At 48.9% G+C, this 24058-nt stretch overlaps 2 protein-coding genes across 4 annotated transcripts in view; one reads left to right on the top strand and one right to left on the bottom strand.

Moving 5' to 3' along the window:
• Positions 1–4503, top strand: part of FAM20A (FAM20A golgi associated secretory pathway pseudokinase) — a 42251-nt gene extending 37748 nt beyond the window's left edge. For all 3 annotated transcript variants that reach the window (XM_040244403.1, XM_040244405.1, XM_040244404.1), the window contains one exon: positions 291–4503. In XM_040244403.1, the coding sequence (XP_040100337.1) occupies positions 291–555 (265 nt within the window). In that variant the 3' untranslated portion in view covers positions 556–4503. The remainder of the gene's footprint in view (positions 1–290) is intronic.
• Positions 4504–4584: 81 nt separating this feature from the next.
• Positions 4585–21751, bottom strand: PRKAR1A (protein kinase cAMP-dependent type I regulatory subunit alpha). The gene is made up of 10 exons (XM_040244406.1): positions 21547–21751; positions 16787–16957; positions 12068–12159; positions 11809–11870; positions 11024–11070; positions 10063–10221; positions 9358–9418; positions 8210–8331; positions 7245–7326; positions 4585–6947 (listed from the first exon to the last, which is right to left on the bottom strand). The coding sequence occupies exons 1-10, from the start codon at positions 21718–21720 to the stop codon at positions 6775–6777; spliced, it is 1143 nt and encodes a 380-aa protein (XP_040100340.1). The 5' UTR covers positions 21721–21751; the 3' UTR covers positions 4585–6774.
• Positions 21752–24058: the final 2307 nt, after the last annotated feature.

Here is a 24058-nt window from a genome sequence, read left to right as displayed (position 1 = left end):
TGGGAAAGCTCTCACTCAGCACTTGCTTGGATTCCCCAAGAAGCACCGGATGCCTGGGGCACCACAGTTGAGAGTCCGGACGGCTCCGCAGACCACTGGGCAAGGACCGCGTGGCGCTAACCGCCACCCCATCCAGTCCCTTCTTACAGGGTGTCAGTCAAGAGTGCCCGAGAAGGCGCTGGGACAGCTCTGCAGCATGAGGCCCCCAGAACAGGCAGTGGGGAGAGCAGTCAGTCCGGGAAGCTTCTCCCTTTACCTTTGCTAACTGGGTTTTTGACTCTGCCCTCCAGGATAAAGAGGAAGACGCTCCTGCACCTGCAGCTGCTGGCCCAGGCGGACTACAGGCTCAGTGATGTGATGCGCGAGTCGCTGCTGGAGGACCAGCTCAGCCCCGTGCTCACGGAGCCCCACCTCCTCGCCCTGGACCGCAGGCTGCAGACCATCCTCAGGACTGTGCAGGACTGCATCGAGGCCCACGGGGAACAGAGTGTGGTGGCCGACGGCCCCGTGGGACAGTGGGCCCCGGACTCGAGCCGGGCTAACGCGACAAGCTAGGGGCTGGAGGAGGCACACCCCAGAAAGTGGACCAGAGCCGCGGTGAACTCCGAGGGTGGACCACCGCTTCCCCGGGGCCCCCATACAGGCCGGGGCCTGGGTCAGGAGCTCACGAGGCTGGCAGGGCGAGGGGATGATTCTGAAAGAGCGGAAGTGCGACCCAGCGAGCCTCCCTCCTTGGAGCCCTGGCCTGGGTCCCCTCCCCCGGGAAGCTCTGCTCCATCAAGGCCACAGACACCTGCTGAGCCCACTGGGAACCTGGGCACGGGTCTGGCCTGGAGGCCTGGCTCCCGAGACAGCATTAACTGTTACAAATAAAATGGCAGGACATCAGATGGACTCCTCTAGGTGTTTATGGCCACAAGGACGATTCCTGATGGACACAGAAACGCCCGGCCTCTCAGAAGCAAAGAAACTACACATGGTGACTCTCCAACTGGTTTAAAGTACACTTCACACTATGTCCACGTTCCAATCACTGTGGCCCAGTCTCAACACAGCCGTCCCCTCTGATTTCTCAGATGTGTTATCACTAGAGGTAAACAGAGGGGTCTGCTCAGGGTCTCCGAAAAGGATGTTTCCATCTCAAAGAGTAAACACCGACTGAACTGTCATCAAGGATGTGGGGACTGGCGTCGGCAGCTGTGACAGGCAAAGCGAGGGGGTTCCTGCAGTGGGACGACACAAGGACGGGTCCGGCAGGGGCGCGAGCCTGGACGGGAGCAGGGCAGCTGGGGCCCGTCCGGCCCGCCAACCAGTGCTGGCTCCCGTGAGGCCCGGCAGTGCCCGCGCCGGGCCCCGAGCGCTGCGGACTGCCCGGAGCAGTCTGCCGCTCGATGCCCTCCCCTCCGCCGCCCGCTCAGACAGGGCTCAGTCCACTCACTTCCTAAGCTTCCAGCCGTTCCGGGGGCTTCCTGTCTCGGCAGCCTTGTCTCTGCTGACCTGCTCACGTCTGAATAGGACGTGTTTCTCACTCCACAGTCCGTGACCACACAAAGGACAGGAGTGGACTCGAATCGATCGGTCAGCAGGTCAGTAGGTGACCAGGCTGCCGACATCACTTCCGCTCTTCTGGTGAAGGCCAGAGGCTCAGGTGCTCGTGACGAGGGGTGGGAAGACGCGGAGGCAGGTCCCAGGTCAACACCTCTCTGGGCTTCATCCAGGACCTTGGCCGTGCACCCAGAGACAACCTCAGGGGACAGGCTCCAGACAGGCTTCTGGCCCCCTGGGGCCCCCACTGCCACGCCCCAGGGTGCGTACACAACGACGAGCTCCCACCCCACAGACACTCCCCACCTCTTCCGGACTGCCAAGGAACTGAGGGGCTCAGAGAGGTTAACTAAAATCACACAGCCTAGGGGGTCACAGCTACGCCAAAGTGCTCTTTCCACTGAACACAAAAACGCACCCAGCTTGTAAAGCTGTTTGTTGACTTTACAACAAAAATCAGTCTTCAGTATAGAGGGACCTTAACCCCAGAGGCGTGCGTCACTGAGGTGTCTCCCTGCCCCTGGGGCTCCCACCTCACGAACTGTTTCTCCTGCTTCGAGCCAACGTCTCCTTTTGGAGTGGGGGGAACCAGGTAACGACGCACGGAGGGACGGCAGGGACGGCCAGGGACAGAACCAGCGGTCTCAAGACCCAAACGGCAGGGCCCCAGGCAGGTTAGGCCCAGCTCCACGTGACGCCAGCCTCTCGTGTTCAGGTGGCCTGTGATAATACGAGACGCTGGTCCACTTCACAGACTGAGGGTAACAAAGCTGAGTGTGACCAGCGTGTCCAGTACCTAGGTACCTCCTGACTCACCTGTCCTAAACACACCATTATTCTTTCAATAACACCAAAATTAAGACTCCACTATTTGTCAGAAATACCGTAAAACAGAAGACCCCAGTTATCAGGTTCTTCCAGCACATCCATGGCTGGAAACTCTTGTCTTTGTTAGAAACTTCTGTGGTCTCCTGTCCTTACTACTGATGGCAAAGTGAACAAATGAAAGGGAACAGACAGATTGTGAGCTGGTGGAGAGAGAGGTCTGGAGGAGCTCAGCCTCCCCCAAACCTGGAGGGCATCCGGGCTTGAAGACTGTAAGAAGTGTAGTTGCTTCTCTTATTGGTGGTGGTTTAGACAGAGGACGAGATGGTTAGATGGCATCACCAACTCAATGGGTGTGAGTTTGAGCAAACTCTGGGAGATGGTGGAGCACAGCGGAGCCTGGCGTGCTGCAGTCCATGGGATCACAGAGAGTCAGACACGACTGAGCGGCCGAACCAGCAGCAGCGAACAATGGTAGACACAGCCCCCAGAGGCAGTGAGTGGGGGCAGCTGTTTGCTCCCGTTAGAGACACGGGGCGGCAGGCTCCCCGGAGCCTCTCGGTACACGTTTGCCCACCAACCTACCCGTGATCCTTGTTGTCTGTGCTGGGTGTGCAAAGGCACCTCAGGTACTGCTGTTGCTTCATGAATGCTGAGCTCATGGCCAACAGCGCTGCAACTGACGCCTCAGAGAAGCCAGTTACACTCGAGAACACTAGCCAGAAGCTGAGAACTCCTCTGGGGGCCGTTTTAAACAGCGAAATCACCAACAGAACCGCTCAAAAATGCCAACAACAAGAAAAGGCATTAAACAGACCAACAGAAGGGGCGCTGATCACAGCCCTAATCCTGAAAGGAGGCCGGGCGCGGGGTGGGCAGGAGAGCGCCTCCTCCGCCCCGCTCCAGCCTGGGCGTGGCCGTGACAGTGCAGCAAGGGCTGACCTGGAGGTACAGACAAGTCTCAGCAGGCAGGCAGGTTTGCAAAATGCGCAAATCCAGCTTCCAAGAACGAGGATCAGCGGTGAGTGATGACTCAGAGGTGAACACAGGCGATGACAAGCTCTCCATCTAGTGGTGACTGGGGAAACCACAGCGCTGCTTATCTACGCTGGCAGAGCTTTCACAAAAGGAGTTTGGGGTTTGGGTTTTAGCCTGTGTCAGGATGAAGTCACAGCTCTGCACCCAGGGCCACAGACTCTGAACCACGACTGTGTGAACTGTGAAGAGTCTGCACTTCACAAACTTGTCCTTCAACAGCAACACTGGCTTCTCCGTAAAATTCCAGAGGGTAAGAAGGGAGAGATTTCAGCTTCTCCTCTCCAGTCTTCCCTGGTGCTCACCTATTACGACAGCTACTTGGGGGTCACATTAAATGGTGATCTAGACACTGCCTCTCAATGCTGTTCCAGCCCATCTAGAAATACACCTGCTAGGGCCTAACAAAAATACAGAACGGGTTCAGCTGTCAATTTGTGGTTGGAGAGGAGGCAATGTTAAGCAAACTAACATCATATAACTTCAATTTTACGACATCAATACACTCACATCATTAAAAAAGGATTTCATATGAGCCAGTGTTTGAGAGGGACAATTAATCTACAACCAGTATAGTCAACCCAGGAAAATGCTCTTCAACTGTGTTCTGTTAAATCTTCCAGCTCCAGTGGGCCGCGGGAGGTGACTGCACCGGGACGAAGCAGCACCCAGTTCCCGCAGGGCACGGAGAGAAGCAGCCTACCCTTCTCAGACTCAGCTAAGCCTCCCACGCCTCAGAAACCTGAGGAGTGAACATTAGAAATGCCTTTGCATGTGTGCAAAACACAGACATACACCTAAACACATGGATGCACTTATTAAATTTAAACCAAGGAGCCCGCTGACCTAGGAGTATTTTCCACTCAGTCTGGAAAAGTTTCAAGGCCAGAGAACCAGTCCTTAACAACAAGGAAATCTTTGACTTGATTTAATCTTTTCCTTCCATCATTCAGTAAACAGATCTGGTACATCTCAATTACCCTGAAAGTAAGGACTTTAGATTCACTGACAGACCGAACTGGAAAACACTGAAAAGAAACATGTTCTTACGATGATCCCCTCATCCCCTAATTCACAATCAATTTTCATCCTTGCGCACCGGATTGGATTCGGAGTTTCTGGGGGAGTGCGGATGGAGAAGAGAAGCAAAGGAGAAAGGGAAGAAAGACTGATTCGTTAAAGAATTAAATTACTTAGTCTTTTTATTACTTGACCTACTGTTGAGACAATCTATAACAAAAAGAAGAGAGCATATCAGCACATAGTATAACTGGACTCGTAACCAGGAAACAATACAAAATGGTCCTTGGGCGGTCCACACTGTCTAGAACAGGAGATCTCATAAACTCCCTTACCAAGCCCAGAAATGACGACTGCCAAAGCTCAGGATGTCCGCTGAGACAAACGACGCCACTGCGATTCCTCATATACACCCAGACTGCACAAAGAGAAAGCTCAGAATGTGATCATTCTTAAATTCAGACTTCAATTTTCTTAGATTAAAAACTACAAAAAGGGGTAAACAGCAAAGCCAAATGACTTAAGAGCAAAATTCATTTAGGAAGCATTGTGGCTATCTAAACATACATGAACGTGATCATATACATACAGGAAACTGCAAACGTATGACATTCTAAAGTACAGTTTTGGCATTTAAACAAAGATCAAATTAAGCTTTAAGCTAACCAACAATTTTTAATATTTTAAATATAAAAAGGCAGCTAAACACAAAATACAGATCAAAAATCCTCATTCAGTGTAATTTTGAAAAATAAAAAATTTGTAATAAGGTGGCTTTCTATTCCACACTAAAATGTAAATAAAATGTTTCCCAGATTTATACTCCAAACTAGTAACAACCTAAAAACTGTTCAAATCTGTGAAAAAGATGTACCATGACCAATTTAATGACCCAGGAAAGGGTAAGAAAGGATTAATAATTGGAGCCAGTTGCATACAGATGGAGAAAGAAACACTTGCAGTCACTCCCAAATATACCCCCACGTTATGTTACAAAGATCACAAGGCAAACAAGAGTGCCTACATTATGGAGCTGTGAGATGCTGTTTAAAAACAAAAGATGAACAATGGGGCTATCACTGGTGCACAGGGAACAGTTTAACAACACAAGGTTGATAAGGCTGGAAAATACTGAAATACAGTTAAGACTCAAAACAAGTTTACATAGAAAAGTCTCCCGGGGAATAAAACAGTGGAGAGGGAAGCAGAACTTCTCAGCAGGATGGCCTCTCTGATGGACGTGCAACACAGACACGTCCAACCGCACCCCCAAGCCCATTAAGTCTAGTGGATTTAAAGCAGGGCGAGGGGTGGTGGCGGTGCTGAAGCAAGTGAAGAACGTCCGCCCCAGTCCCCTGCCCCAGGGAGCTCGGGGCAGGGTCCCGACACTGAGCTGCCTGCCCGTCGCCCACTTAGCAACCCCTCTTCCATTTCACGTCGACATGGAGTGTACCTTTCCTGGAGTCAGGGCTTGCAGAGCATAAGAGATTACCATCCTGGAGTCACCTGAAGGGTGTCCACTAACCAGAAGCTCTGAGTTAACAACCAAGAATGCAGACCTCGAATTCTCATCATCAATTCAGCATCTGCTGCTGAGTATTTGGCACTAGCTGGAAAGAGGAAAGTCTAATGGGAATCTGTGAGCTGAGGCATCTGTCGTTAAATCAGAACTGGCGTTTGTGGCTTATGATTGGTGTGAAATGCAGAAAGCAGGAATAGATAGCCACATCTCAACATGCTGCTGAGCTGAAGAGGGAGCCTTAACCACCAGAGACAAACGAGACCAGGCCCTCAGCCGACAGATACAGACTCTTCTTAAAAAAGAAAAAGAACTGGTCATATCACAGCAACAAGGGGCATTTCCACCCTTAAGCTACTTTAACTACAGGCAGATGTCCTACTACGTGAAGATTCTTCTATACCTGTTCTTCCTAATCCTCAGAGCTTCATGAGAAAGCATTTATTCCATAGAGACAGCCGGCACACACGGCCACAGTCTAAAGAACGCGTACGGTAGCAGGAGGCGGGGGTCACTTCAAGGGAAGCTCCCACCGCCGCCTCAGCCCCCAGGTCCCTCGGTGGAGCGGGGTCAGCCCTCGGCAGACAGCGAGCGGGCTGGGAGCGGGGTGGCGGTGGCTGGGGGGCGAACACCAACGCTGCACAGAGAGGCGGGGACAGCCAAGTCTCCAGAGAACCCTTCTATTTATTTAACTGTGTGAGCACTCAGTAATGCTCCAAAATAAAAACGGTGCCACAAAAGCAACTTGAACAGAAGCCGACAGGAAGCTGCGGTGCCAGTGGCCGCGGGCGCTGCGCGGGGCCGGGGCGGGCGGGGCGCCGGGGCGGGCCTCACACAGACAGGGACACGAAGCTGTTGTACTGCTGGATGTTGCGCTTGAGGATGTCGGAGCACGGGCCGAGGACGCGCTCGAACCGCGGCCGGTCCAGCTTGACACACTTCAGCGGGCCGCGGGCCACCACGGTGGCTGCACGGGGCCGGTTCATCAGCAGAGCGATCTCGCCTGGAGGGGAGAGGGGGCTGAGAGTGGGCGCACTCCCGGAACGCTCTCCGAGAGGCACCCTGAGAGCAGAGAGAGACCCGCCCAGGCCACACGACATCCAGGCCACACGACACCCGCACTTCAGAAAAACCACCAAACGACAGACGTGAGACAGTACGTAATTAGTAACTGAGTCAAGGTCAAACGCTCTGACAGCCAAGCAGCTGAAGTGAGCACTAAAACGCAGGAGAAGGGAAACGAGCAGGAAGGACCGTGGCGCGTGCTGAGCAGGGACGTCACCCCGCGGGGCCCACTTACCGAAGTAGTCCGAAGGTCCCAGCCTTCCCACCTCCACGAACTCCTCGTTCTCTGAGCGCCGCTGCAGCACTGCGGCCGAGCCCTGCGATGGGAGCACCAAACAGCAAGACACATTAGTGCGGCCCGCGCCCGGGGGCACGCTCCCGCCCTGTACGCCTTCAGAGCTCTGCAAAGAGTGACAATTCAGCAGCTGCTTCCGATCTTCTGCGTTCATGTGATGGAGAGGACTGGAGAGTCAGCACAGGCGTGACCTCCATCCCCAGAGTTCCTGCTGGGGGCGCTTCCCATCAAGCCAAGGGACCACCAGGGTTTGGACTGAGGCGAGAAACTGCGGGAGGAGGGCCAGACCAAGGCGCACCGGCTCTTCATGGACACAGGTGTACACGAGCGACACCCCAGCTCCTCCAGGTACTGTCCCTGCCTGCTGCCTCACAGTGACAAGAGTTCTGTCTGCAACAGAAATGCTGGGGCTCAGAAGAGCCTGGACACGTTCCTGCCTGGCCCTGCTCACTAAGACGTCCTCAACCCCTGGCTGGAGAGATACCGGCAGCTTCTCCTGACCACCCTCACAGCGCACCAGCTGTGTGGATCTCCATGTCCACGGTCATGAGCATATAAAACACAGGAAAACAGAGAATTTAAAGACCTGAGCTGGGCCCTTTATTGCCAAACAGCCCCAAAGCATGATTTTAACAAAAATGCACCTCACCTCACAGTCTGCACGTTGAATGGCAGAGTTCTGTTTGGCCTGTATAAGCAGGATTAATTTAAGTAGATCAGAATCTGGCTAATACCTCCCACAATTCTGACTTAAACTCATTTAAAATGTGGCCTAGCAGAAAAACAAACATCAGCATTTCAAAGGGAATGATAACCTTTAGCTAAAACTGCCAGGTGACCCTAGAAGAGAAGCTGCGCCTGGGAACCCGCGGCCCCCTCTCCCTCCGGGGCTGCTCCGTCTTTACCTCTAAAATAATGAAGAACTCATCACCCGGCTCCCCCTGTACCACAATCTTCTGCCCGTCTTCAAACTGGACTGGTTCCAACGCATCGGCTACCGTGAGGCGCTCCCACTTGTCCAGAGATTCTAAAAGGCATATATCAGAAGAGTTTCTCTTTGTTACTTGGTATTGCTAAAAATTTCAAAACAAAAAGTATAAAAAGTCAACTGAAACACTCCAGTGTGGCTCAGATTCAACTGGGCACCTGTCTCCAACTAGCCCTCTCAGCAACACCCTGTCACATGCAGGTGGCCCACGCACCCTCCTGAATTCGGGGGCCCAGGAGCCAAGCTAATCTACCAACTCATCCAGTCGGAAAGAAAGGAAAAGAACGTGATCATTAAGTATTGCCAAAGACTCTGCCATCAATGCAGCTCAAACCTGCAATTACAGGACCCACAGAGAATCTGTTCCAGAAATGCGGAGAAATAACTCAGACTTATTTACAAAACCAACAAGAGTAACTAAAAAATAACCTATGTTCCCAAAGGCCAAACTAACACTCAAGACAGTGAAAGTCATCATCTCTGAGAAGGAAAGGTAAGGGCACAAAGTCAAGTCGCCGTGGAAAGCAATGGCTTGTGCGACCCTATGAAGTCCACCATTCCCTCCACGAAGAGCAGCTTGTAACACCGTCTCCAAGTCCCTGCGGCCGATCCCACAGCAGCACTTCCGATCACGCTGCTCTGCACTCCCTCAGACTTCTGGCGTTTTTTCAGAGAGCCAGCAAGTGACACCGAACCTTTCCACAGAAGAAACATATTCTTGGTGACACTCACCTCCCTGAACTGAAAAAACTCACTGATAGAGCAATGGAGACCCAGTCCCGGGGGTGACCGGCCATCCACCGTCTGGAGGACAGGTCCAGCCTTCCTATCCTTCCAGGAAGAATCAGTAGCACTTATTTCTAACTAAGAGGTCAGCCATCCACTAGCAAATTAAACACAAGTTGAAGTTACTTCTTAGCCAAACTTCAGTTTCACATTCCCGTGTTTTTTGTGGCCGTGAAAATATATTGATAACTCAAGCCATTTTTATGAAACAGAATCTCCTTTCTTAAGCATTACTAACACTTTCAATTTAGTGATTCTCCATGCAACCTTCCAACTTACCTAAAATAGACACTTTACTAAGAAACTCCTCATACATCTTCCGCTTTCTCAGCGTGCTTCCCTGTAAATGAAAAAAAAGAAAGTCATATCTCTAAAATGTGTAAATCACATAACTCTGTGGAGCAAGAAATGTTGTTTCAGGTAAACTGACAGCAGTCACTCAGAGCTTGCTTGTTTTCTCCTGTTGGAGACGGTAAGGTCTGCGTTGAATAAAAAGCTCTCGGTAACTTGCTCCTAAAAGGAACACCAAGTATACTGAAACGTCAAAAAAGCAAATAATCAGTTCTGCAAAAAAAAAAAAAAAACCCAAAACCCCAAGTAAAGCTGAGTATACTTCCAGCTTAGGGTCCTTCTCCACAACCCCCATCCTCCACAGAAAGAAGGACTCAAACTGCTATCATAGAAACATCAGAGCAGCGTCCATCAAGCCGTCCGTCCGTGTGAAGACTGGCTAAAGGGAGATGCGCTGACCGACAGAGACAGTCCCAAACATCAGCTGACCACCGCACACACACCCTGTGTCTGTCTCCTGTATCATTTCAGCCAAAGTTCTGTTCTAAAAGCTCTCTGTTGAAACGGTGTGACAGGTAACGCTAAGGTCAAGCATTCCATCGTTACAAGGATTCCCATCTCCCCACGGCGGTGCTGTCGAACGCGAGCCACACAGCCTGGACGGTGGGCTGCACCCACTCGCACGGGTCTCACCATGAGGATCCTTCTGTAGCTGTCCCGGTCAATGCCCCACAGCTTCACGTTCGTCTTGGCCTTGACAGTGGCCGCTCGAGGAGTCCCGTAAATCAGAGCAAGCTCCCCGAAGCTCCCTCCTTCCCCAACACTGGTTGCCCATTCATTGTTGACATAGACCTAAAATACAAAAGCGCTGGTTATCTCTACATACACAAATATATACGGATTAAAAACCCGCACACTCGTTTCAAAGGTCAGAATCCTGAACTCTGTTGTAGAAAATAAGATGTTCCCTTTCCGGACCACAACAGGGCAAAACACCTGACTTGTGACAAGTCAGACATGTCCAGAGAGTCTATGACACAGCTGGTCTAATTATCTGGGGAGAAAAAGGCCCTCGGCACGGACGGTGAGCGCAGAGCAGTGACCTAGGTATTGGCAGTGCTCCTTACGTGTTTACGAGGCAAAAGGAGGAGGGGGCAGAAGAGGCCAGACGGTCAGACGGCATCACCGGCGCAAAGGACATGACCATAAGCAACCTCCAGGACAGAGGAGGACGGGAGAGGCTGGCGCGCGGCAGCCCATGGGGCCGCAGAGCAAAGTCGCCACTGAGCAGGTGTATTTACAGAGCCCTGTGCCAGGCACTCTGCTGGTCAGCGTCTTACTTGCTGTACCACTGAGTTTTCTAATACTCATGGGAGGGACAAGATGTACAGGACAGAAGCTGTACCAAGTCTCCTGGCTGATGACCTGTCAAGACCCCCGACCTTATCCTGCAAAGCAGACACACATGCCAGCCAAAGAAACTACCTTTAGAAAGTTTATGTGTCAGTAAAAATGCCTTTCTTGGTGTCAGTGAAACATCTGGCGAAAGGAACTAACATACGAGGATGCAACAGCCCTCAGGCCTCTCAGAAGCAGTAAGTGACAAGCTGGCTTTTAAGAGTCTCGACATATTTTTGCTATTATTAAATCTTACGTCCATCTCTCCTTGGTCAATCACGTAGAAGTTATCCCCTTCGTCACCTAAAAGTGAGGAGAGTAAAAAAGTCAGAAGCAAATTATAAATTAAAAAAGAACAAATCAAACCAAAAAATCCAGCAATATATTTTACAAGTCATAAAACTGACCAGGTCATCAGTCATCTCATGGCGAAGATGCCTCTGAAACATAACTTAAGAGCCACTTATGTATAGAAATGTTAACCGCTATGTCATCTAAAACCACAAAGAAGATACAATAGTAACACCGTATCACCCTGTCACTAAAAAAGAAAATACATGGCTTATGAAACCCCATGAAGATACTGAGACTAAATAAGAAAGGAAATAAGAGGAACACCCAAAGCTGAGCTCCATGTCAGTGTGTGTGGGCAAAGTGAGAGCCAGCAGGAGGGACAGAGCCTTCCACAGAGACGAGCTCGATGAGGAAGAGTCTGAGTGTGGCTCACTCCCTGCTTTATCTTCCTCTGACCGGTTAATGATAAATATAAAGCATACATAAAACCTATGTGGCTCTGGAATTCCTCACAAAGTGAAAATGCACCTATCTTCTTTAACAGTCACTATGAACCAAACTATACTAACATTAGGGAAATATTAGTCCCTTAGGCAAAGTGTGCCTTTTACTTTTAGCTGAGAAGATTTTAATTAAAGAAATAAGAAAATCCAACAGTATACTAAAAGGAAGATGGTAGTCTTAAAGAGGAAAAAAAAACTCCACGACCTTCACACTAGCACTTGCCATAAAAGCGGCCACCCTTACCCTGCTGAATGACAGTCTCTCCAGCAATAAAGGAAACCGGGAACATGGCGTCAAAAATGTCACTGCAGAGAGAAGGCTTCGTGTTACAAAACGTTAACCTTAAAACTAACAGACCTTAATCTGTTAGTTAACCTTAGAGCTTCCAGATTTTCAGCCTGGAGTGGCACCAGGTGAACAATTATGAAGACCCTTTAAAACCTGCAACACTGAGGCAGCTAGTTCAGGATCCCAACTGTACCGGAAAAAAAATATCACCTACCTTCTCTCATTATCATCAAGATGCGAAAACAGTACGTTCTTTTCAATGGCTTTAGCTAAAGCAGCCATTGTCTTATAATCTTTCGGTATAACCTAGGAAAGAGCAGAAAGTCCAATGACCATTCCATATGTTCCATAAACCAAAACAACTTCATGACTGCAACCGACATTTCAATTAGATGTCAAGTTAGTTTAGGTATTTAGACAAGGCTGCTTTGAGTTCAGTTCAGTTCAGTTGCTCAATCGTGTCTGACTCTCTGCAACCCCATGAATCGCAGCACGCCAGGCCTCCCTGTCCATCACCATCTCCCGGAGTTCACTCACACTCACGTCCCTCGAGTCCGTGATGCCATCCAGCCATCTCATCCTCTGTCGTCCCCTTCTCCTCCTGCCCCCAATCCCTCCCAGCATCACAGTCTTTTCCAATGAGTCAACTCTTCGAATTAGGTGGCCAAAGTACTGGAGTTTCAGCTTCAGCATCATTCCTTCCAAAGAAATCCCAGAGCTGATCTCCTTCAGAATGGACTGGTTGGATCTCCTTGCAGTCCAAGGGACTCTCAAGAGTCTTCTCCAACAACAGAGTTCAAAAGCATCAATTCTTCAGTGCTCAGTTTTCTTCACAGTCCCACTCTCACATCCATACATGACCACGGGAAAAACCATAGCCTTGACTAGATGGACCTTAGTCGGCAAAGTAATGTCTCTGCTTTTGAATATGCTATCTAGGTTGGTCATAACTTTTCTTCCAAGGAGTAAGTGTCTTTTAATTTCATGGCTGCAGTCACCATCTGCAGTGATTTTGGAGCCCCCCAAAATAAAGTCTGACACTGTTTCCACTGTTTCACGATCTATTTCCCATGAAGTGATGGGACCGGATGCCATGATCTTCATTTTCTGAATGTTGAGCTTTAAGCCAACTTTTTCACTTTCCTCTTTCACTTTCATCAAGAGGCTTTTTAGCTCCTCTTCACTTTCTGCCATAAGGGTGGTGTCATCTGCATATCTGAGGTTCTTGATATTTCTCCCGGCAATCTTGATTCCAGCTTGTGTTTCTTCCAGTCCAGCGTTTCTCATGATGTACTCTGCGTATAAGTTAAATAAGCAGGGTGACAATATACAGCCTTGACGTACTCCTTTTCCTATTTGGAACCAGTCTGTTGTTCCATGTCCAGTTCTAACTGTTGCTTCCTGACCTGCATACAGATTCCTCAAGAGGCAGGTTAGGTGGTCTGGTATTCCCATCTCTTTCAAATTTTCCAGTTTATTGTGATCCACACAGTCAAAGGCTTTAGCATAGTCAATAAAGCAGAAATAGATGTTTTTCTGGAAGTCTCTTGCTTTTTCGATGATCCAGTGGATGTTGGCAATTTGATCTCTGGTTCCTCTGCCTTTTCTAAAACTTGAACATCAGGGAGTTCACAGTTCAGGTATTGCTGAAGCCTGGCTTGGAGAATTTTGAGCATTACTTTACTAGCACGTGAGATGAGTGCAATTGTGTGGTAGTTTGAGCATTCTTTGGCATTGCCTTTCTTTGGAATTGGAATGAAAACTGACCTTTTCCAGTCCTGTGGCCACTGCTGAGTTTTCCAAATTTGCTGGCATACTGAGTGCAGCACTTTCACAGCATCATCTTTCAGGATTTGAAATAGCTCAACTGGAATTCCATCACCTCCACTAGCTTTGTTCGTAGTGATGCTTTCTAAGGCCCATTTGACTTCACAGTCCAAGACGTCTGGCTCGAGATTAGTGATCACATCATCATGATTATCTGGGTCGTGAAGATCTTTTTTGCACAGGTCTTCCATGTATTCTTGCCTCCTCTTCTTAATATCTTCTGCTTCTGTTAGGTCCATACCATTTCTGTCCTTTGTCGAGCCCATCTTTGCATGAAATATTCCCTTGGTATCTCTTTCTTATTTTACAATACTGTATTGGTTTTGCCATACATTGACATGAATCCGCCACGGGTGTATATGAGTTCCCATTCCTGAACCCCCCTCCCACCTCCCACCCCATCTAATTTTCTTGAAGAGATCTCTAGTCTTTCCCATTCTGTTGTTTTCCTCTATTTCTTTGCATTGATCGCTGAAGAAGGCTTTCTTATCTCTTCTTGCTATTCTTTGGAACTCTGCATTCAGATGCTTATATCTTTCCTTTTCTCCTTTGCTTTTCGCTTCTCTTCTTTTCACAGCTATTTGTAAGGCCTCCTCAGACAGCCATTGTGCTTTTTTGCATTTCTTTTCCATGGGGATGGTCTTGATCCCTGTCTCCTGTACAATGTCATGATCCTCATTCCATAGTTCATCAGGCACTCTATCTATCAGATCTAGGCCCTTAAGTCTATCTCTCACTTCCACTGTATAATCATAAGGGATTTGATTTAGGTCATACCTGAATAGTCTAGTGGTTTTCCCTACTTTCTTCAATTTGAGTATGAATTTGGTCTTAAGGAGTTCATGATCTGAGCCACAGTCAGCTCCTGGTCTTATTTTTGTTGACTGTATAGAGCTTCTCCATCTTTCGCTGCAAAGAATATAATCAATCTGATTTCGGTGTTGACCATCTCGTGATGTCCATGTGTAAAGTCTTCTCTTGTGTTGTTGGAAGAGTGTGTTTGCTATGACCAGTGCATTCTCTTGGCAAAACTCTATTAGCCTTTGCCCTCCTTCATTCCGCATTCCAAGGCCAAATTTGCCTGTTACTCCAGGTGTTTCTTGACTTCCTACTTTTGCATTCCAGTCCCCTATAATGAAAAGGACATCTTTTTGGGGTGTTAGTGCTAAAAGGTCTTGTAGGTCTTCATAGAATCGTTTAACTTCAGCTTCTTCAGCGTTACTGGTTGGGGCATAGACTTGGATAACTGTGATACTGAATGGTTTGCCTTGGAGACGAACAGAGATCATTCTGTTGTTTTTGGGATTGCATCCAAGTACTGCATTTTGGACTCTTTTGTTGACCATGATGGCTACTCCATTTCTTCTGAGGGATTCCTGCCCGCAGCAGTAGATATAATGGTCATCTGAGTTAAATTCACCCATTCCAGTCCATTTTAGTTCGCTGATTCCTAGAATGTTGACGTTCACTCTTGCCATCTCTTGTTTGACCACTCTCAATTTGCCTTGATTCATGGACCTGACATTCCAGGTTCTTATGCAATATTGCTCTTTACAGCATCGGACCTTGCTTCTATCACCAGTCACATCCACAGCTGGGTATTGTTTTTGCTTTGGCTCCATCCCTTCATTCTTTCTTGAGTTATTTCTCCACTGATCTCCAGTAGCATATTGGGCACCTAATGACCTGGGGAGTTCCTCTTTTGGTATCCTATCATTTTGCCTTTTCATACTGTTCAAGGGGTTCTCAATGCAAGAATACTGAAGTGGCTTGCCATTCCCTTCTCCAGTGGACCAGGCTCTGTCAGACCTTTCCACCATGACCCGCCCGTCTTGGGTTGCCCTGCAGGCATGGCTTGGTTTAATTGAGTTAGACAAGGCTGTGGTCCTAGTGTGATTAGATTGACTAATTTTCTGTGAGTATGGTTTCAGTGTGTCTGCCCTGTGATGCCCTCTTGCAACACCTACCATCTTACTTGGGTTTCTCTTACCTTGGGTGTGGGGTATCTCTTCACGGCTGCTCCAGCAAAGCACAGCCGCTGCTCCTTACCTCGGACGAGGGGTATCTCCTTACCGCCACTGTTCCTGACCTTCAACGTGGGATAGCTCCTCTAGGCCCTGCGCAGCCGCTGCTTCTCGGGTTGTTCCTCCCAGTCGGTGGCCCTGGCCTTGGGTGTGGGTGGCTCCTCCCAGCCACCTCCCCTGGCCTTGGACTCAGGGTGGCTCCTCAGGGTCACCGCTCCTGGCCTCGGGTGCAAGGTGACTTCTCCTGGCCGCCCTGACCTCAGACGTGGGGTAGCTCCTCTCGGCCGCCGCCTGACCTCGGACGCAGGGTGTCTCCTCTCAGCCGCCAGCCCTGACCTCGGACTCAGGGTGTCTCCTCTCAGACGCTACCCGACCTCGGACGTGGGGTAGCTCCTCTCAGCCAGGCTCAGTGCGCCGGCTCGCCGCAGTTAAGTATTTTCAACACAACACTCTCACACTATCTCTGACCCACAGACACTGACTCTGAGTGAACAAATGCTAATTAATCCCCTTTGTCTACAACTAGGCCTGCACTGAAAGGCTGGTATTTGGTTCCTAGTCAACAACCAAAGAAACAAACCAAAGTCACCTTACCCAAGGTCATTACTGAGGCACACCTAAGCGTTTTATGGTAACTGGTCATCTTCTAAAGTACGGTCATGTACTGTTAGTCTCACACCCTCTTGCCGGCCCAATTATCTCCCCCCTTCAGGCTAATTGCGTAACTGGAAATGGCAGACCGGCTCTCAGAAAGAGCCAATGGAGATGAATGACGCTTACAGAGCAAAAGGTTAAAGCCACCCCATGAATGAGAGGACGTCAAAAACTGACACCACAATTCAAGACAAAAAGTGCTGCTGGTCTTTCACTGCAAAACACCACCACGGAAAAGAAAATCCCCCAAACTCAAGTACTCACTGTTTTATAATCACTATAGATACTTCCTCTGATGGCCTATTATTGCAGAAACGTGCTCCCCAGTACCCAGGAACAGCGCGGGATGGAGTACGGCCCACCCCATCTGTGTTTACTACTGGGAACAGAGCACGTTCATCAGAGGAGACATTCCCGAGTGCAGGTACCTTCCGAACATAGGACGCAGCATCCTCCTCGGTGTAGACCTCAGCGCTGATGGCCCCGCGTCGCCGCCGGCCCTTCACCACGGGGTTAGGGGGCGGCGGGGAGATTTCATCCTCCCGAGAGTCTGCACGGCTGCCTGCTTTCTGCAGGTTCTGGATCTGCTTTGCCTCCTCCTGAAAAATTACAAGTTTATAAAATGAGACCCTGCATTGGTGCTCTTTACTGGCGTTCTCCTAACGCCAGTCCTTCTCAGTTCCTGCAAATCTCTCAGCAACGTGAAAGTTAAGGGGCAAAGGCCAATCATGAATGGGAGAAAACGGAGAGTCGAATTTGAAGAGAAATACTCTGAAAGGTTACACTGCTCCTCAGATGGTGATAGATGCGATACTCACAGACAGCCACTGGCACAAGGGCACGCAGCACGCACAGAAGAGCTGCGTGCGCACCGCGGCAGCAAAGCGACCGTGATCTGTAAGGCACTCAGCAGCGATAAACTGCAAAACAAAACCCTGGGAGATGGGTGTGAGCTCCCTGCCTCGCCCACGCACGCCATCTAGGAATAGCACTCAGGCACAGCAAACTGACACAGGAAAGTCCAGACTACCAGGTGACCCCATGAGCTCAACCCGAAGCCTGTGGACCTGCCCCGCCACATCTACACGAGGCAAGGGGAACACAAAAACCAGTGTCAGAGAGTCAGCCTGCGGTCTCCATATTCAACAAAGAATGCAATGGGATGGGAACCTGGGCTCCACCTACAATCAGACATGGCCACACCTACCGTGACAGAGCTGGAAGCTTTCTTTACAAAGGGCAGGGCTGACACTCGGTTTACCTGTTTTTAACAACTGATAAAACCAATCCAAATGAAACCAAGATCAACTGTTTAACAATCTTATTTTTCAGATCTAGGGCCTTAAAAAGAAATCCCCCTCAGGTCTGCAGTAGAGAAGGAGTTATGACTGACGCCAAACCCGAATGAAACAAGCCGAGAGTGGCGAGCTCTCACCTCCTCATTTGTGACTCACTCTCCGTTCTTTTCCTAAATCAGCCTTGAAATTCTAAATGACAGCATTCACCAATTATTTCTGAAAAATTCTGATAAAAAAGAATTTAAGGAGATGGTGGCTTTTTCTCCCGCCTGGTACTAAGCTCTGCATCCAGCATCAAGACAAATCAAAGAACACACCAGTGCAGCAAGAACCATCTAGAACCACCACCACTGAGGCAAGAACAGCGCTTATTTCTATCAGGAGACTTGTGCCTGATGGTTTTTTTTTTTATTTTTTGGAGGGAGGAACCAGCTTTATTTTTCTCATCTAGATTTTTCAATTAAAAACACAGTAACAAAGGCCTATAACAAAACTAACATGAATGTATTTGCATATTTAGTTACAAATGCACTCACCTGTTGATCAAATAATAAAGTGTGTCTGCTGCGAGGCATGTAAACATGCATGTATGCAAAATTACAGATACACACAGTATTCACGATACCAAAGCTTTCAACAGCAAAATACCAAACCCACCAAAATGGTCATCAATGTGGCGGTCAGGTAACGCCCATAACTAATGCATGTCCATACAATGGGACACCATGCACACACTGGACACGAGTGTATAAACGCCCACATATGATGGAACTCGGGCGGTGCTCCAGGGAGACAGCGGCATAGGAAAAAGACTTTTCGTTGTCATGCTGATCCACGGGCAAATATGTAACCAAATTGTTTTTTAAAAAATTTTCAAAGAAAACTCACTTCATTGTCATTCTGGTAATTATAGTAACAGGTAAGGTTTTTCTCATTCCATATTAACAGAGAACTTTAAAACGCAAGTCTCCCCAAAGTTTAAAGTTCAAGAGCATAAATGAAAACACAGATTCTACCCCCCAAGATTTGTCATTGATATTTCACAAAAAATTCATGAAAAATCTCACAGGTAACCCTTCCTTTGGAAGTACCGTCTATCTAAGGGGATTGTTACTGTCTTAGACGATTCTGAAGTGCCAAGAGCACTGCGGTCGTAACAATGCTTCCTGGGTTTCCAGCTTCAACAGCGCTCGACGTGTCCTGATCCTGATGACGCAGAGCCAGGGCTAAGGTCACTCGTTTCTCCCGAGCATCACGACACATTCTCACGCCCTTTTCCACGCTGCTATCATTGTTCAGGGTCCTCACTCCTCAAAAGAGCCCTCCCAGTCCACCTACTGTCAGGGCATCCCAGCACACTAAGTCCTGATTCTGTGCCCGCGGCTCACTCAACTTGTTTCCACCATCCTCCCTGCCCTGACATCCATTCTTCCCAGAGGGTGAAGCCAGCATCCCAGCCCACTGACGTGGGGTTTGGTACGTGGCCTGTTCTGCCACGCCACGCCCTCCTGTGAGGCTGCACTCTGGCCCCTGGAGCTGACCGCTCTGCCTTGAGAACAGCATGCCTTACACACGGCTGCTCCTTCCACTGAGCCCCAGAACAAGACATACGCAGCCAAGACAATACGGGCCGAGCAGAGCGCGCTGCACACGGCCAAGTGTCAGGACATCTGGAGCAAACCACTGAGGTGCGGGGGGCACAAGGTGCTGCAACAAAAGCCGGTCCCTGTGTGGCCACGGCCGTTCCCTGAGCCTAACCCCTCAGCCCTCCTGCTTCCTCCCTAAAATGGTGACACGTTTGAGACGACGAGCATTTACAGAGGGCCAAGGGCTCACACAGCACCTGGTACACAGGAGGCCATCACAAAGCCTCTCACCCGCTCACCGGCAAGGTTCACGTGGACACACACAGAAGACAGGACTCGGATCACAAACGACAGCCTGAAGGGAACTGTAGACGCTTCAGTGGACCAGCTGACAGGCTTCTGGGCCATTTCTTACTGAGCAGTTGCGGGAACCAGAAACATGAGCCCTGGTTAGCACGGCAAAGTGGAGACAAGAGTGAGCTTGTATTCTCAGACATACACCTCAACGCCTAATATACAAAAAATGACCTGTTCCACAGCTGAAACCCGAGTTTCTCCAACATCCAGGTATCTTTAGTCAACCCTGGCTAAAGGAATGGATGCGAGTGAACAAAAACCCACGAATTACACAACAGTGGTAAGCTGTGCCTCGTACTCGGGGCAGAGAGGCCGACACACATCACATCTAAAAACCCCACGTGCACAGCGACGCCTTTCAGGGTCCTTTCCTGCTTTCCCTGCAGTCAGTGCTCCAGCAGGGCCATCAAAGCGCAGCCCTGAGACAACACGGCACTCCACACTCCCTATAGAAAGACACATGCTTCATGCCTCACCCACCTCGTCCACTCAGCGGGTGGCTGCTACTCTCATGCAGAGAAGAGGATCCCCTCACGGTGCCCGGTGACCGACTTCAGAACCAGAGCTCCAGGAGGGCACGTCACCTCCAAACAGGGAGGGGAGGCCCGCAGCAGCCTGGCGCTACAGCACCCCACTACCAGAAACCGCTTAAGTAAGACAAAAACCAGACTTTCTACCACAATTCCAGAAGACCTACATTCACTGGGACTGGCTAGGTTTTCCTGTTGTTTTTAATTATTCTAATCATGGTACTAGACACCAATTTCAACAGCTTTCCAAGAAAACGGGAAAAAGGATCCAATCACTGAGCCACCCAAACATTTTTTGAACATTAGTAAAACAGATTCTTTTACTAATTATGCTGATTGAGAAGTTGTCCAAACCAGTGGGATACAGTATAAAAGTTTCTGCAATACAACTAGATAATTAACAATCATACACCTAAGAAAATGCCTCCCAAGTGGTACACTGTCATTATGAACCACGTCGTAACTTCAATATGCGTTAAGAAAATCTGTAACTTGACCATGCTGAAATCTCAGGAGCAAATCAAACAAACTACTCAAAACTTTTAACAATCCAGACTTTCTCATTCATCATTTTTCTGAGGGGACTGAACTAAAGCACTGACCTTGATGAAAAATGACCACTTTGCTTAGAATAGCACACACCCCATGCTTAGGTCCCACTGACACACACACAATAAGGATGAACAATGAGTAAAAACGGAATCTCTTTTTCCTCAAGAGAAAACAAGTCCTGACCAGAACTGTAAATAAAGTAGAATTCTGACAGCCATCAATCTTGCTCTCTCTGCTCCACAGTCGATTTATGCTGGGATATATCTTACAATAAGACACGCTTGGACAACTCAGAGTTTCTAAGATACTAGTCACAAGCCAGACTTGTATGCTCCAGTACAGTGATTTCAAACATAGGATAAAGCCTACAAGTTTACTTGTTTTGCTGAAGAAAACAGCATTAAATGCTTTCAAGTACTGCAGAAGTTCTCAATTCACGCCACTGATGTACTATTTTTATTTTCTAATTTTTGCTGCAGTATAATCGATTCACAACCTTGCGATAGTTTCTGCTGACCAGTGCTGTACTACTTCCAATCAACTGAAGCAACTCAGTTATTTTCTTTGGTCCTTTTTATGTATTAATTAAAGCAGTTACAAGGAACTATGGCTGGAAAACCTGCTAGCCAAGTAAACTGAGCATCAGAGTAGGTCTGATAAATTCTACTGGTTACAAAGCTACAAGTTACTGCAGATGCATTAACTGCATTTCTCCCCTGATATTTTAAATGATGATGATGATGATTATAAATAATTATTTGGTCAGAATTCCTTTTCTTCCCAAAGATAGAGCTCGGCAACACGCTCCAGCCTTGCATTTAACAACCATAAGGGTCAGCTCTCGCGCTCCCCCATTTATGCTTACCTTCTCTAGCTTCTCGAAGTATTCCCTGAGGAAGGCCATGGGCCTCTCGGGCCGTGCGGTGCACAGCTGCACGATGGAGTCCTTGAGCAGCGCTTGGATGTTGTGCTTCTGGACATAGAGCTCGCATTCCCGGAGGCTGCGCTCCTCCTCGCTGGCGGCAGTGCCGGAAGCCATGGCTCACTACAGAGAAGACACAGCAGCTTGGGAAAACTAGTCACAAACAGCAAACGCCAAGCTGGCCTTCGACCTAACAAACTCACCAGGCAACTGATTCACAAAGATTTCATTCTCACTAGGTAGACTCTTTAAATTTTAAAACAGGGAGGTGAGGGCTAGGGAGTGAAGTATGAAGAGAAGGCACATTCTGGCAAGGCAGTGCTGCACAGGGCCCAGGCCCCGAGAGGCACCGACTCGGGCGGCCACGGGCTCTCCCCGGCAGGGGCTGGTGCTGAGGAGTCAGGCAGGCCCCCAAGGGAATTTCATTCAGTTCTCTTCTGCAAAGGAATCCTGGACATGGGACGCGTGTAAAGGGTAAACAGGACAGAGAACTACAAGGCGCGGCAGTCAGCGCTTGGTGAAAACAAGGAAGCACCGAAAGAACGTCTGACGTCCCCTTCACGTAACCCGGATCCCAGGGGAGCAGGCCGATCTCACCCAGCAAACCACCCGAGCACAGGCTCTGATCAGCCAACACAACCAAAATGGTTTAAAACACAAAAGAAACCCGGATGCGTAACAAAAGCAATTTTTAGTCCCAGACTCTTTGTACCGGATTCCAGCCTTAAATGATAACACAATTATCCACTAGTAAAAGGGAAAATCTTATGTTATTAATAGAAAAAAAAAAACCACCATATAAACACCTCAACAAGTAAATTATAAAAGATTTGAATAGGGAAATGTTAAAACATCAAGTTTTTAACTCACATGAAGACTAAATAGATAAACTACACTTACTGAATTTTAGAGAGTTTAAACGATTCGATGTGAAGTAAACAGATGCAGTAATGGGCAGCTAATCTGAGCCTGGAATTCAAAGCTCACTGACTTAACAAAAGAGTCACAAACTGTTTTCCTTCCTAATCATCATGCAATTAAGATCAAAAGATAAAAGTGAGGTCCTCTCCACTCTGCAAGAGAATTCAGTAGTAACCCACCCGTTGTTTTCCAAATACAACGCACACAAAACCAATGAGATCAAACTAAATTTCAAAGGACAAAGAAAGAGCACACACAGTGAAGAGGGACAGTACTATGCTGTTACTCATTTTGTTTTGACAGCTTTCATGGTAAAGGTCAATAACAGTAGACTAACAGACCAGGAGAAAGTTTGTAGACACCTGACAGGCACATAAATTAAAGAGGCCACTAAGATTCCTGCTGCTCCTTCAGAACACACACACACACACACTCACACTCACACACACACACACACTTACTTTTAGATTTACACCCGCCTCTTTTACAGGTCAGACAACCGTATCAACTGAAAATACACTTCAGGATTTTCTGCATTAGGAAATATATCGTACTGAAAGACACCAAAATCGGTCAATGAGATCTGTGTTTCAAAACGTTGTGGGAACATCAACACATGTTTTCAACTGACCAGAGAAACCATTCAAAGGTCAGGTTTGTGGTAGAAATGACTGGGTCCAAGAGGTGAAATTGGTATTTTGTTTGCAACAATTTAAAAGACCAAAAAGAGGACACTGGAAATTTGGCGGCATATTATTAGAAATGCCCCAGGATTGATGCGTTCATCGTGTGAACCCCGGAAAATCCCTATTTCACGGTCTTAATTTCTTAACGGACTATAGATTCACTCTGCACTTGTACTCAGTTCTGCTGCTGCTGCTGCTAAGTCACTCCAGTCGTGTCCGACTGTGTGTGACCCCATAGACGGCAGCCCACCAGGCTCCCCCGTCCCTGGGATTCTCCAGGCGAGAACATTGGAGTGGGCTGCCATTTCCTTCTCCAATGCACGAAAGTGAAAAGTGAAAGGGAAGTCGCTCAGTCGTGTCCGACTCTTCGCGACCCCATGGACTGCAGCCTTCCAGGCTCCTCTACAGCCTACGATTTAGCTCTCCCTCGGCCCCCGTTACTCAACTGCTGAAAAACGGACACCGCCTTGTCTCTCCTAAGAAAACACTGGAAATTCAGTTGTGACATTAACACAACGCTGTGTCCAAGGGATTAGATGCGAGGAAGTATGTCAGGCACTGTGAGAAAATCGCTGATTCAGGCCGCGGCCACGAGCCCTTCCGGGGGGTCATCCTCGGGGACCACGGAGACGGCCACTCCCGCGGGCTGCCCCCGGCGCGGACGCGCGCGACCCGAGCTGGGGGGGGGGGGCGGCTCCCGGGGACCCCGGACGTGCGCGGGGACCTGCCCTTCGCGGCACCTGGGCCCCGGCCGCGGGAGGGAGGGCCCGCATCTCGCTCGGGTCCGAAGGCCGCGGGGAGACCCCGAGCGGGGCAGCGGGGCGGGGGAGGCCGGCGAGAGGGGGCTG

This window comes from Oryx dammah, unplaced genomic scaffold (assembly GCF_014754425.2).
Source record: "Oryx dammah isolate SB20612 unplaced genomic scaffold, SCBI_Odam_1.1 HiC_scaffold_8, whole genome shotgun sequence".
NCBI classification, from domain to species: domain Eukaryota; kingdom Metazoa; phylum Chordata; class Mammalia; order Artiodactyla; family Bovidae; genus Oryx; species Oryx dammah.
This window is presented reverse-complemented; position numbering and strand designations above follow the sequence as displayed.

Excerpts from the sequence above, each read along its gene's own strand:
- PRKAR1A (XM_040244406.1), bottom strand. The coding sequence starts at position 21,720 with ATGGCTTCCGGCACTGCCGCCAGCGAGGAGGAGCGCAGCCTCCGGGAA. Across the intron at positions 12,160-16,786 it reads CTGCGTCCTATGTTCGGAAG|GTTATACCGAAAGATTATAA; the intron begins GTACCTGCACTC and ends GCTCTTTCCTAG. Across the intron at positions 11,071-11,808 it reads AGAGACTGTCATTCAGCAGG|GTGACGAAGGGGATAACTTC; the intron begins GTAAGGGTGGCC and ends CCTCACTTTTAG.